The 12,618-nt window shown below is 48.4% G+C and overlaps 2 protein-coding genes across 2 annotated transcripts in view; one reads left to right on the top strand and one right to left on the bottom strand.

Annotated features, from left to right (window-relative positions):
• The window catches only part of LOC118237723 (MAU2 chromatid cohesion factor homolog), a 13,747-nt gene extending 7,489 nt beyond the window's left edge, over positions 1–6,258 (bottom strand). The window contains exons 1-2 of the mRNA XM_035451460.1: positions 6,112–6,258; positions 5,616–6,002 (exon numbers count right to left, since the gene is read on the bottom strand). Of these exons, the coding sequence (XP_035307351.1) occupies positions 5,616–6,002; positions 6,112–6,258 (534 nt within the window). The remainder of the gene's footprint in view (positions 1–5,615; positions 6,003–6,111) is intronic.
• Sugp1 (SURP and G-patch domain containing 1) overlaps positions 6,046–12,618 on the top strand; it is a 27,114-nt gene continuing 20,541 nt past the window's right edge. Inside the window, exons 1-2 of the mRNA XM_027394630.2 lie at positions 6,046–6,303; positions 11,455–11,626. Coding sequence (XP_027250431.1) covers positions 6,270–6,303; positions 11,455–11,626 — 206 coding nt within the window. The 5' untranslated portion in view covers positions 6,046–6,269. The remainder of the gene's footprint in view (positions 6,304–11,454; positions 11,627–12,618) is intronic.

Below are 12,618 nucleotides of genomic sequence, written 5' to 3'. Positions count from 1 at the left end.
GGGGTGGACAAGCCGTCTCAGAGGGTGCTTAGCACCAAGCCTGAGCACCTAGGAGAGCAGACTCCCACAAGTTGTCCTGTGACCTGCACACATGCTCTGTGTACATATGTTGGAGCCCAAAAACATCAATTATGGGTATTTTGGATACAGGCCTCAAGCTCTATCCCATGAGCTCGAATCTCACATTGTCTTTTAGATGGCAGCTGGTTACAGCTGGATGGCTTGGCCTCAGTGGAGAGTGTCTCCTAGTTTGCATGACAACAGACCTAGGCCCTGGGTGGTCCCACACCTATTCTGAGGGCTTATATGCATGCCTAGGGACTGGGGAGAGGCTGGTGAGGATGTACAGTTTTAGGGGTGTCTCTAGGATTAAAGGAAATATTTGACATCAGCTTTATACATGATAATAGATGTCTTCTGTGGTCACCCCCACAGTTGGAAAGCTTTTTAAGAGGATGCTTGAATAAACCGTGGACTCCAGACTCCAGCATGGACTGAGAGCCCTCCTGAGATGACAAGATGCGTCGGTCTCCTGGCTACCCCGAGGCCACACTCTCCCACTCAGGGATGGAACCGGGGCTGTTTGGCTGGCTCCGATTGCAGCCCCAAAGACATCAGTTCGGAATAGATGGCCTCTGTAGGGTGGGACTGACACAGGCAGGACCCGGGCACATGCGTGCATACACTAAACAATGTGTATGCACATCGAGGGCGTCAGATCCTCTAGAACTGGAGTTGCAGACTGTTGTGAGCCTCCAAGTCAGGAGGGCTTTATTCCATTGCTGAGGACCCAGTGAGAGGGAGCTTAACACAGGGTTGGCACATAAACATAGAGAACAGAACAGTGTTCTGAAGACAGGATGAACTGGAAGAGGCAAGCAGAGGTGAGTCAGAATGAATGGTGATGCTGACTTTAGGTCTTGAAGTCAGAGGTGATGGAGAGAGTGAGAGAGGAGAGAGCACAAAGGGAAACAGGAAGAAGCACAGGTTATAGTTCATGGAACTGTTCTGCACCATGGCGGAAGCCTGGGCATGGGTTTCTACTGCAGGACTATACAGCATGGAATCTAGTAGTACATGGTCAATATCCAGGAGAGAAAGAGCTGCTCCATCTGATGAGCCTCAGACACCAAGAGAAAGGGAAGAGACTCCCAGGCTAAGCAGAGAATAACAGTGAGAGCTGCTTTCCAGGTCAGATGAGCAAAGCCGTCATCACAGAGCAGTTAGGGCGGGTACTGCACACACTTGCCCAGGAGCTTGAGATCAACCCGGCCAACCCCACCTAGCAAAATAACTTAGAGAAAGCAAGCCATCACTGTGGTATCCTCAGCCAGGCCAGAGAATAACTATAGATGCAGAAAACAACAATTCCTTTCTCCGTGGCTTTCAAATGGGGAGCATTTAAGAATAGTAATATACACTGCAGAGCCAGAGACAAAAGAGAGTATGGGATTCAAAGAACAAAGTCTGGGATTCGCAGAGCTAGTAGGAAGCATGCGGTAGGACGCATGCTCAAGCATGTAGCAAACGCCTAGGTTTAATATCTAGCACTACAAATTAAGAGGAGGCTGGGAGATGCTCAGTCAGCAAGTACTACCTGAGTTCTGATGCCCAGCACCTACATAAGCAAGGTTCTATGATGCAGGCCCTGGACTCCAGTTCTGGGAAGCAGAGAACAAGGATTCCTGGGTTTGCTGGACAGCCAGTCTACACAATTGGTGATCTCCAGGTTCAGTTTCCATTCCTGTCTCAAACTCAGGGAGAAAACTACTAACACCACTCACAGTCTTTCAGTCTCATGGGAGAAGGGCAGACCACTGAAATGAACCTGTCTGCTTGAAGGATGGGTGTGAAAATGAGGCAGATGCCACATTTTGGCTTTGAAGACAAGATCAAATTCACACAGAAATAGCAGAATCTGCGAAAGAATGCAGCCTCACACATCAGCTTTCAGGCTCAAGGAAAGTAGTTTCTATGAAGATGAAGAGTTCAGACCATTGTGGCTTGCTGGGGCGTTTCTGAGCAGCAAGAATTCCCACATGTGCACATCCCACAAGGATTCTAAAGAGGACGGCTTTACACCCTCTAAAGAGGGACGTGTGTGTGTGTGTGTGTGTGTGTGTGTGTGTGTGTGTGTGTGTGTGTTAAATTTCTGGCCTTCTCTTATTTACAGGATTTCCCGAGACTCCAAGTGCTGCTAGGAAGCCAGCGTAAGACAAACATTCCCAGGGATGGAGAGATGGCTGAGCAGTTAAGAGCACTGGCAGCTATTCCAGGACATGGAGGTTCACAACAGTCTGCAACTCCAGTTCTAGAGGATCTGACACCCTCACATAGATATACATGCAGGCAAAACACCAATTCACATTAAAAAACAAAAAACAAAACAAAACAAAACAAAAACAAAAGACAGACAAACACTCCCACCCAGCTTTCCCACATACCCAATCAAATATTATGGGATCATGGTCTCTTTCTCAAAGTACCTTATTGCTTTGAACTTACCCTACTTTATTTATGGTAACAGTTGCTATACTCTGTAAGGTGACTGAATGACACAGGGACTGTGTCTAGACATCAGGCTACAACTGAAGAGCTGTTGAATGCAGCACTTCGGCACCTTACTTGATACCTGGGTTAACTAACAGGTGGCATCATCCACAGCGTAGACAAGCTGATAAAGGCCAGCACGGGGAGGAGGGAACAGAACGTACAATTTCAAATCTAAGAACCAACCAGCCAGATGTGGTGGTCCACACCTCTCACCCTGGCACTGTCTAAGAGAAGCCAATTATGCTTTTAGTTTTTTAAAGAAAAGAGTATCTTGTCCTATGGCTCAGGCTAGCATGGAATTCCTGGGCTGGCTGAATCCCCGTGATAGGGCTCTAAGTACCTGGGATCACAGGGTTATGCTGATTCATACTGTGATTCTTTACTGAGTGGGTCCTAGAGGAGAGAGAGTACAAGTTCACAGCTGTGATTTGGGGAGGTGCTGTAAGAATAAATGAAGGGCCTGGTGATATAGCATGGCAGCACAGAGTGGCTTATGTACAGGGTCCTAGAGTCACTTTAATTGAAATTCACTCAGATTTTGAAGGAGAAGCAGCTGAGATGAACAGGGCTTTCCACGTATTGAGCTGGGGTGGTTCTGTGGAAGACCTCTCAGGAGTCAGCTTCTATTACACCAAGGGAAAGCACTTCACACTGGTAAGGCTTCAGTCACTGCTCTCAAAGGCAAGGGCTAAAAAAGAGCAACTTCAGGCATGATTGTACAGGGCTGAGCAGATGAAATATGAGGACACACTGACACCCACGGAAACAAGGGAGCAAGGGAGATGTGCGATTAGGTGCCCTCAACAAGAAAGAAGAGTGTTTCAGAAGTAGCCTGCTCTACACTGAAGCTTGGCAGAGGCACTCCACTCCACTAGTGGCCACAGGCACTCCTTGTCAGTGAAGCCCTGAGAGGGTCATTAGCTCACACTATTCAAATGTCACTTGTGCAAGTAAGAGTCCCTCATCCCACTCTTCAAACTAGCCTGACATCATCACTACACCTTCCCCCGGTCCAGTGTCCACAACTCTTACACTAACAGCCTTATTGACTGCTAGTCTCACTAAAGAAAAAGCTTCCACCGGAGGTGGTGGCACATGCCTTTAAGCCAGCAGAGGCAGGCGGATCTCTGTGAGTTCGAGACCAGCCTGGTCTACAAGAGCTAGTTCCAGGGCAGCCTCCAAAGCCACAGAGAAACCCTGTCTCGAACCCCTCCCCCCAAAAAAAGCTTCCATAGGAAGGGACTGTTCTAGTCAGCTAATACCCAGAGAACCCAAAACAGGCTTGACACTTGGTTGGAGGGGAACAAGTATCTCCTTGACGAATAATAATAATAATTAAAAAAGCAGAACAAAAGAACAAAAGAAAAAACTTCACCAACACAACGATATCTTGTTCTAGTATGGGAACTGGTTATCATTAAACTGAGGGGTCTAGAGAGATGGGCTCAGCAGTTAAGAGCACACACTGCTCTGCACAGGACCCAAGTTCTGTTCCCAGCACCTCCGTTAGGCAACTCACACAGGACTCTGACCTCAGTGGGCACAGCATTAATGTTCATATACCCACACATAATTAAAAATAATTTAAAAATCCACAAATTTTGAGCCCATTTTAAAAATTGCTTTGTTTTCATCATCATCAGTTCTTTTTGAGACAGGGTCTTCTATGTAGCCCTGGATGTTCTGCAACACTCACTAAGATAAGACTGCCTGTCTCCTGAGTGCTGGGAGAGGGAAGCATCCACCAACACACCTGGATCTTCACTTTATTTTTAAAATTAACTTTAGAGTGTGTGTGTGTGTGTGTGTGTGTGTGTGTGTGTGTGTGTGTGTGAGAGAGAGAGAGAGAGAGAGAGAGAGAGAGAGAGAGAGAGAGAGAGAGAGAGAGATGTGTGTGAGTGCAGGCACACGCTGAGATAAGCAGACAATGTTTGGGAGTCAGTCATCACCTTTCATTGTGGGTTCTAAGGCTCAAACTCAGGCTACTAGGCTTGTGCTACAAAAGCCTTTACCCACCAAGTCTTCTAGCCAGACCTACTTTCTTTGAGGCATATATAGCCCAGGCTTGCTATCTAGCCTTTTGTTTATTATCCTCTTCCTCTACCATAAATGCCCACCTCACAGGCATGCCCAACAATAGCTGTAATCCCAGTACTTAGGTGGGCAGGATGATTGCTGGGAATCCTGAAGCGCTTTTGTGCTACGTAGTAACACTTTCGTCCAAGTACAACAACAACAACAACAACAACAAAAAACAAAAAACAAAAAAAACCAAATCAAAACAAAAACAAAACCTCACAGGGTGATCTTTGCTATATCACTTCACCTCCCTAAGCCATGAAATAAGGAACTTAGTTGGTCAGTGTGGATTAGAAGCGCTAACTACACAGGCTGGGAAACTAGGGTTTTGAGACCTTCCTGAAGGCAATTTACTCACTGACAGCGCATTTAAACATCTGAGATGATTCGACGAGCTCCTTCAATCAGAACAGAGATAGGTAAAAAGGACACAGTTTCAATGAGAATAAGTCTACAGCCACATAATTTATTAAGGAGAGGAATGACAGCTACCTCCTCAAATTCTGGTAAGCACCAAGATGTCACAACTGGAGGTGCAGTGGGGACACCTTCAAAGATAGACTACTACACGGAGGGAGAAGGCGGCATCAACGGTGAGACCGTCCTCCAGATCCCGGCGGAGCCACTGCCTCTGGAATCTACGTTCTTCACTTCCTCACAAGACATCAATGCTCAAGCCCGGGCTCAGGGTCTCGCCTCCCCCAATAACCCCGGCACAAAGGACAAAGGCTCAGACACCCGAGTGTCGGAATCCCAGGCCTGGTACCTCCCAGATTTCCTAGGACCTCTCTTTCGTCTCGAGGGGAGTCTAGACTTCTTCCTACGTCTCTGCAGGCCGACCCCACGGCCATGCAACCCTGAGATCGGGATGCGGGAGCCGTGCTGTTCCCGGTGAGGGCCTGGCGGAGCCGCGTCTGTCCCCGCAGGTGCGGGCGATGGAGGCGGAGGGTCGCGCGCCCGCCGCCGCCCGCCCGCCCGCTCACCGCCTTCTCCAAGTGGCTCCGCGCCTGCTCGCTGTTCTTCGTGTGGTGGTAAAGCACGGAGCCGAGCTGCAGGTGCGTCCGGGCCTCGATCCGCTGAGGCGGCTTGAAGGGAAACACGGCCTGCAGGCAGTGCACGCACAAGCGGATCTTGGGCGGACTGGACGTGCGGAAGTGCTCGGCGAAACCCAGGAGAGCCAGGTACCAGGACTCGGCCGCTTCGGCCTGCGCAGCCTGAGCCGCGGCCGCCTGCGCCGCCGCCGCCGCCTGAGCCGCCGCCGCCGCGCCTGAGCCGCCATCTTGGCCTGCACAACAACAAGCCGCCTCCACGGACAGGCGGAAGCGCTGCGAAGGGCGGGGCCTGGGTGTCTGCGGTTCTCGCGAGAACGGCTGCGCAAGGTCTTGTGGGATTTATAGTGTGTATCGCTGTGGCTGCGGCCGAGGGAGAGTCTGAGGAGAGGACGACGCCTCTGCATCATCGCGCCCGACAGCGGCGCACCTTCACGAACGGACGCCGGCGTCTCTGCGGAGACGACACTCGCTGTCCTACAAGAGTGGGACGTGATTGGCGGAGGAGGACTACATTTCCCACCAGACCAAGCGCACCACAGCCCCGACTCCCTCCTCTCAGGTGGCGCCGGAGCATTGTGGGATTGGATGAGTCTCAAGATGGACAACCGGGATGTTGCAGGTAACAGCCCCCCTTCCAGCCCTCCCGCCCCCGGCGCCCGCCCGCCCGCCCGGCGCCCGGCCGGGTGCTCGCGGCTGCTCGCCCCCCGCCCTCCTTCCCTCGGCCGCCTGCAGTAACGGCGTGTGCACCACTCTGCCCTCCCGAGACCCCCGCCCGGGGCCGAGGAAGCCCCGGCGCCGTGTGGGCCCCGCGCGAGCCTTCCCAGAGAGCTGCCCTCAGGCCCGGCGCCGCCCACCGCGGCCGCCCGGGGACTGCCTGCCTCGCTCGCTGCCCGTCCCGGGCCCCTGCTGGTGGCAGCTCCCCCTTTGGCGGTGGGTCCTGCTTTGTGGAAAAAAAGGTCTGCTGCGTTTCATATCTGCACTAGGGCAGCCAGGGCAGGATTTCCCAGCGCTCCTGAACCCCACTTTGACGCGGGGTCAGCTGTCGCTGCGACCCCAGGATGGGGCGCATTCGTCCACATACGCTTCCGGAATCCCTCTGTGCCAACCACCCGGGAGCAAGTTTTGCAAAGAACTAGTTCTGGTGATATGAGGTCTGGGTTGGATGCTGCTTATATGTTGAAGGTCAGGGAAAGCTCCAAATTTTTTATTGGTATTTATTTATTGTTTGTGTGTATGGCTGTGGGTTCCCACGTCGGCCAGAGAGAATTTCGGATCCCCTGGAGCTGGAGTTATATATAGTAAGCCACCTGGATGTTTGTTGGCATCTCAGCTTGGGTCCTCTGCAAGAATGTCAATCACTCTTAACCTGTGAGCCATCTCCGCAACTCTATGAAAGGCCTTTCTTGAGCACGGTATTTGAAATGAGTAGGCGCCATCTATGGGAAGGCAGAGCTTCCCCCACAGAGGTTGGAAAGGCCTTGGAATGGACTGGGATTGTCATGAATGAAATGGAGATAATTAGGGAAACCAGTTCTGATAGTGCCTGGGGAGTCAGCGTTGTTGTCAACATTTTAGGCGGGAGGTGGTAGCGCACGCCTATAATCCCAGCACTCAGGAGGCAGAGGCAGGCGGATCTCTGTGAGTTCGAGACCAGCCTGGTCTATAGAGCAAGTTCCAGGACAGGCGCCAAAGCCACAGAGAAACCCTATCCAATTATGAGGGCCAGCCAGGGTTCCCATCTCCAGCACTCGGGTAAAATCATATAGTGTTGTGTGCCCGTAACTACAACACTGTGGGCTGGCAGGTGGCTCCTGGGACTTATTGGCAGCTCTCTAGCTGAAATAGGGAGTTCAAGGTTTTGAGAGCTCTTATGTCCCAGAAGGAGCAGTGGTACAAACACCTTTAATCCCAACACCTGGAGAGAGGCAAGTGGATCTCTGAATTCAGGACCAGCCAGGGCTGGCTTTAAAAAAAAAGAAAAATAGCATGTGTGTTTAGTTCCAGCTCTCAGGAGGAAGAGGCAGGCAGATTTCTGTGAGTTCCAGGATAGTCAGCCAGGGCTACACAGAGAAACCCTCTCTCAAGAAACCAAAAGCAAAACAAAAAAAGAAGACACCTGATGTCACACTCTGGCTTCCACATGTGCCTATGGACACACCACATGTGTTTAAGCATAAAATGACGGCACATGCTTTGATCTGCCCTGGGGAGTTAGAGGAGAGACAGGCTTGTTTTACTCGGAAGCCAATCTGGTCTACATATGAAGAAAATAGAGGGCTGCTGAGATGGGATTGCTTGCCATGAGTCCCAGGCAGAGAGGCAGGCAGATCTCTCTGAGGCCAGCCTGGTCTATAGAGCTAATGCAAGCATAGCCAATGCTACACAAACCATCTTGAAAAACTTAAAAAGTGTTTGTTCTTCTTGCAGAGGGCCTGGATCTGATTCCTGGCACCCATATATTGGCTCATAATCTTATATAACCCTCAGCAACTCAAGTGGTGCATATTCATACACAAATATAAAAAAGAAAAATTGTGTTTCGTTGTTTTGAGACAGATTTATTTATTGTGTAAAGTATTCTGTCTGCTGCAGGCCAGAAGGGGGCGCCAGATTTCATCACAGATGGTTGTGAGCCACCATGTGGTTGCTGGGAATTGAACTCAGGACTTCTGGGAAAGCAGCCAGTGCTCTTAACGGCTGAGCCATCTCTCCATCCCTATTTAGCCTTTTCAAGACAGGGTTTCTTTGTGTAACAGCCCTGGCTGTCGTGGAACTCAACTCTGTAGCCCAGGGTGGCCTTGAACTTACAGAGATCCATCTGCTTCTGCCTCCCAAGTGCTGGGATTGAAGGTGTGTTCCACTACCACCCAGCAATAAATACATAAATATAAAACTAATTAGGAAAAAAATAGAGTTTTTCCTGAGAATGCTTGGGCTACAATTCTATTTTTGTTGTTTTGAGACAGGGGCTCTTCATATAACTGTGGCTGGCCTTGAACTCACAGAGATCTGTCTGTCTCTGCCTCCCAAATGCTGGGATTTAAAGGCTGTGCTACCATGCCCAGCTACAACCCTACTTTAATGAGGCAAAGTCTCACTTAGCCCATGCTTGTCTGTAAAGCATCCTCCTGCGTTAGCCTCCTGACTTTGGATGACTGCCATAGACTACCGTATGTAGTACTGTCATCTTTGCTTGAATCCAGTGATTTGTCTTGGCCATCTTTCAGTCTGTGAACTTTATGTCAGAATGATCACCCTGTCCCCGAGGTCATACTAAACTAAACACAAAAACGAGCTAACTGAGGCAACCCATACTTGTAATCAAAATACTTTAAAGCAGTGGTTCTCAACCTTCCTAACACTACAACACTTTTTTTTTGGTTTTTTTTTTTTTGAGACAGGGTTTCTCTGTAGCTTTGGAGACTGTCCTGGAACTTGCTCTGTAGACCAGGCTGGTCTCGAACTCACAGAGATCTGCCTGCCTCTGCCTCCCGAGTGCTGGGACTAAAGGCATATGCCACCACCTCCTGGCCCTATCCTGCAACACTTTGATGCAGTTTTTATGTTGTGGTGTCCCCTCCACCATAGCATTATTGTGTTGCTATGTCATAATGGTAACTCTGCTACTGTTAAGAATCATAATGTAAATATCTGATAGTGACCTATTGAAAGGGCTCTTCTACCACCAAAGGAGTCACAACCCACAGATTGAGAACCACTGCTTTGGAGACACAGATAGGAGTTCAATATCATTCTTGGATATATAGTGAGTTTGAGATCTAAATAAATAAATGCAAATAAAAAGACCTATGGAGGGCTGAGGAGCTGGATCACTAGATAAAGTGCTTCTAGGCATGCATGAGGGCCTGAGCTAGATGCCCAGAACTCATGAAAAGCTGGGTGCCTTAGAACACGTCTATAATCCTGTTACCAGAGGAGACAGGAGACAAAGCCAGAATGTTCCCTGGAAGCTTGCAGCGTACCTAACCTGAAATGCACACCTGTGAGCAACAATAGCCTATGTGTCAAGGTGGAAAACAGAAACTAGCATCCCACATTGTTCTCTGGCCATGTGGTGGGACTATGAAACACGTGTGCCCACGCTTACATGCCTGTTCATACACACACATAAAGATTTAAGCAAAAAAAAAAAAAAGTTTTATTGGATGTTGTTACTTGTTTATTAAATACTACCTCATGAATTCCCAAAGCCCTAAAAGTAAAATCCACAACCCTTGTCACACCTAGCCTCTGCCTGCTCCTAAGTGGTTCCTCTGGCCCTGCTGGGTGATTTTTTGGTCCTCAGATATACACTGCAAATTCCTGACTTGTTTTGGCATCTGTTCCTTGTCTCCCTGAGACCCACTCACATGGATCTTCCTGACTCTGGTTCCTGATAAATTCTTTTCCAGCTGAACTGTGTCTCTTCTAATAGTTATTTTTAGATCATCTTACCAGTATAGATAGGCACTGTTCTGTTATCTCTTTGTGTTTCTAGCTTAGTTCTTATCATAATTTGAAGTTTCTCGCTTTTAAAATTTAATTTAATATATTAGACTGAGGAAATGGCTCAGCATATAAAATTCCCTGCTGCCAACCACGATGACCTGAGTTTGATTCCTGCACCCACATGGTGGAGGCAAGAACTGGATCACGGCAAGAGGGAATCTCAGCAGTGAACCAGTTTCCAGACATGAGCCAGTGTTCCCTGAGGGACCTAAGTCTTTCTCCCATCCTTTTTACAGTGTTTTACAAGGGTAACTACACTGGGGAAAAGGAAACAAGGTATATTGGATTATCTGGGGTCTATCGGTTCAGAATTGACACTGATACCTGGAGAGCCCAGAAGATGGAGCAGGTCAGATGATTAATAGAGTTTTGGCTGAAGTCTGACTCACAGTAGGTCCAGTGGGTCCCTGAACTCATCCTGTGGTTATTTCCCTAGTCCTAGCATGTATAATTGGGACAGATATACTTAGAAATTGACAGAATTCCCGGTTGGTTCCTGAAAATACTGCATATTGTCCTCTGCCCAACTTTTCCATATCATCTCCATCCTGTACACTAAAAAAGTAAAATATAGTTTATTTATCATAGCAAGTGTGGGTGAGGATAGGTATGCCACTATACAAGTGTCAATGTTATAGGACAACTTTTTTTTCCTTGAGTACACCAGGCTGATCTAGAAGTCATTGTAAGAGGGTGACCTTGAGCTTCTCTTTTTCATATTGTGTTTTGTGTGAATACCTGGCTGTATTGTATGTATGTGCAACCTATTGCTCACAATGTACACAGAATTACAAATTTTTATGAGCCTCCATATGGGTACTGGGTCCCCTGGAAGAACAGCCATTGCTCTTAAGTGCTGAGCCATCTTTCTAGCCCCAGTCTTGAACTTCTGTTCTTCTTGCCTTAACCTCTTGAGTGCTGAGATTATAGACATGCACCAGCATAGCTGGTTTATATGCTTGTAGGAATGGAACCCAGGCATTCATACTAAGCACACAGTCCACCAACTGAACTATGTTCTCAGCCTGCTGCCAAAAGCAGGCTGCAGCTAACTTTTCATGTTAAGTTTCTCTTGTCTTCTCAGTCAGAGGTGAGTCCCACCTGGACAGAGTTGATACTCTATAAGCATTTGTTGAAGAAAGAAACAAATGGCCATCTGAGTCCTCTGAATGTCAAGTAGCTTTCTGGCGCATCCATCATTGCTGTTAGGCATGCTGATGGAGTGAAGGTGTTTTCTGATCCCCATCTCTTCCCTCCCCAGGAAAGGCTAATCGGTGGTTTGGGATGGCACAGCCCAAGTCTGGAAAGATGAATATGAATATCCTCCACCAGGAAGAGCTCATCGCTCAGAAGAAGCGGGAGATCGAGGCCAGAATGGAACAGAAGGCCAGGCAGAGTCATGCAGCCAGCCCACAGCCCCCTCATCCTGGAGAGTAAGTAGATTCAGAGACTTAGGGCAGCAGAGTCTCAGTGTGCTGGGACACAGGATGATGTGATAGTACAAGTAGGATGCTTGCAGAGGCTCCAGTATGGTACTGCATACCTGATAACCAAGATCTTGGGAGTTAACAGCAGGAACATACCCAACTGGAGGTCACCCATGACTTTATGTTAAGAAGCAAGCCAACATAGCACAATATATAGCGGATCCCTTCAGTTCTCACCAGGCATTGCTGGGGGTATTCCCTTCGAGTGTGTGTGTGCTTATGTGGACCACACAAATTAATGCCAGGTATGGAGACAAGTTACAAATCCCAGTGCTTAGAACAATGGGGCAAGAGATCTTTGCAATTTTATGGCCAGCCTGAGCTATGTAGTAAGTTCTGGGACAGCCCAGAATAGTGAGACACAGCCAGCCTGGTCTACAGAGCGAGTTCCAGGACAGCCTCCAAAACTATAGAGAAACCCTGTCTCTAAAAACCAAAATAAATAAATAAATAAATAAATAAATAAATAAAACAAACCACAAATCTGGATGTGATGGTGGCAGTGGCGCAGACCTTTAGTCCTAACACTCAAGAGGTAGAGGCAGGTGGGTGTCTGAATTTGAGGCCTGCTGGGTCTACAGAGGGAGTTCCCGTACAGCCAGGGCTACGCAGAGAGACCTTGTCTCAAAAAACTTAACCAAATAAAGTCACAAGATACACACACGCGCACATATATACATTTTGCTTTAGAGATAGCTGTAATACATGATGAACAATAAGTGAGGTCATACTTATCCAGTAGGATATGTGCTGTTCAGGAAAAGAGCATGAGCCTTATTGATGGGGGCCACCAGGACCATAGGGCTCAAGCAGACGTAGCCCAAGTATATGCATTGTTATTTTCACCACGGCAGAACTGCTGTCAGCCCTCTACATGTAATGCTGCTCCCTGTATTTAACCATTGTCCCCTGACATTTTTTTTTTCCCCTTTGTTTTT

The sequence above is a fragment of the Cricetulus griseus genome, assembly GCF_003668045.3.
Source record: "Cricetulus griseus strain 17A/GY chromosome 1 unlocalized genomic scaffold, alternate assembly CriGri-PICRH-1.0 chr1_0, whole genome shotgun sequence".
Lineage (NCBI taxonomy): Eukaryota > Metazoa > Chordata > Mammalia > Rodentia > Cricetidae > Cricetulus > Cricetulus griseus.
This window is presented reverse-complemented; position numbering and strand designations above follow the sequence as displayed.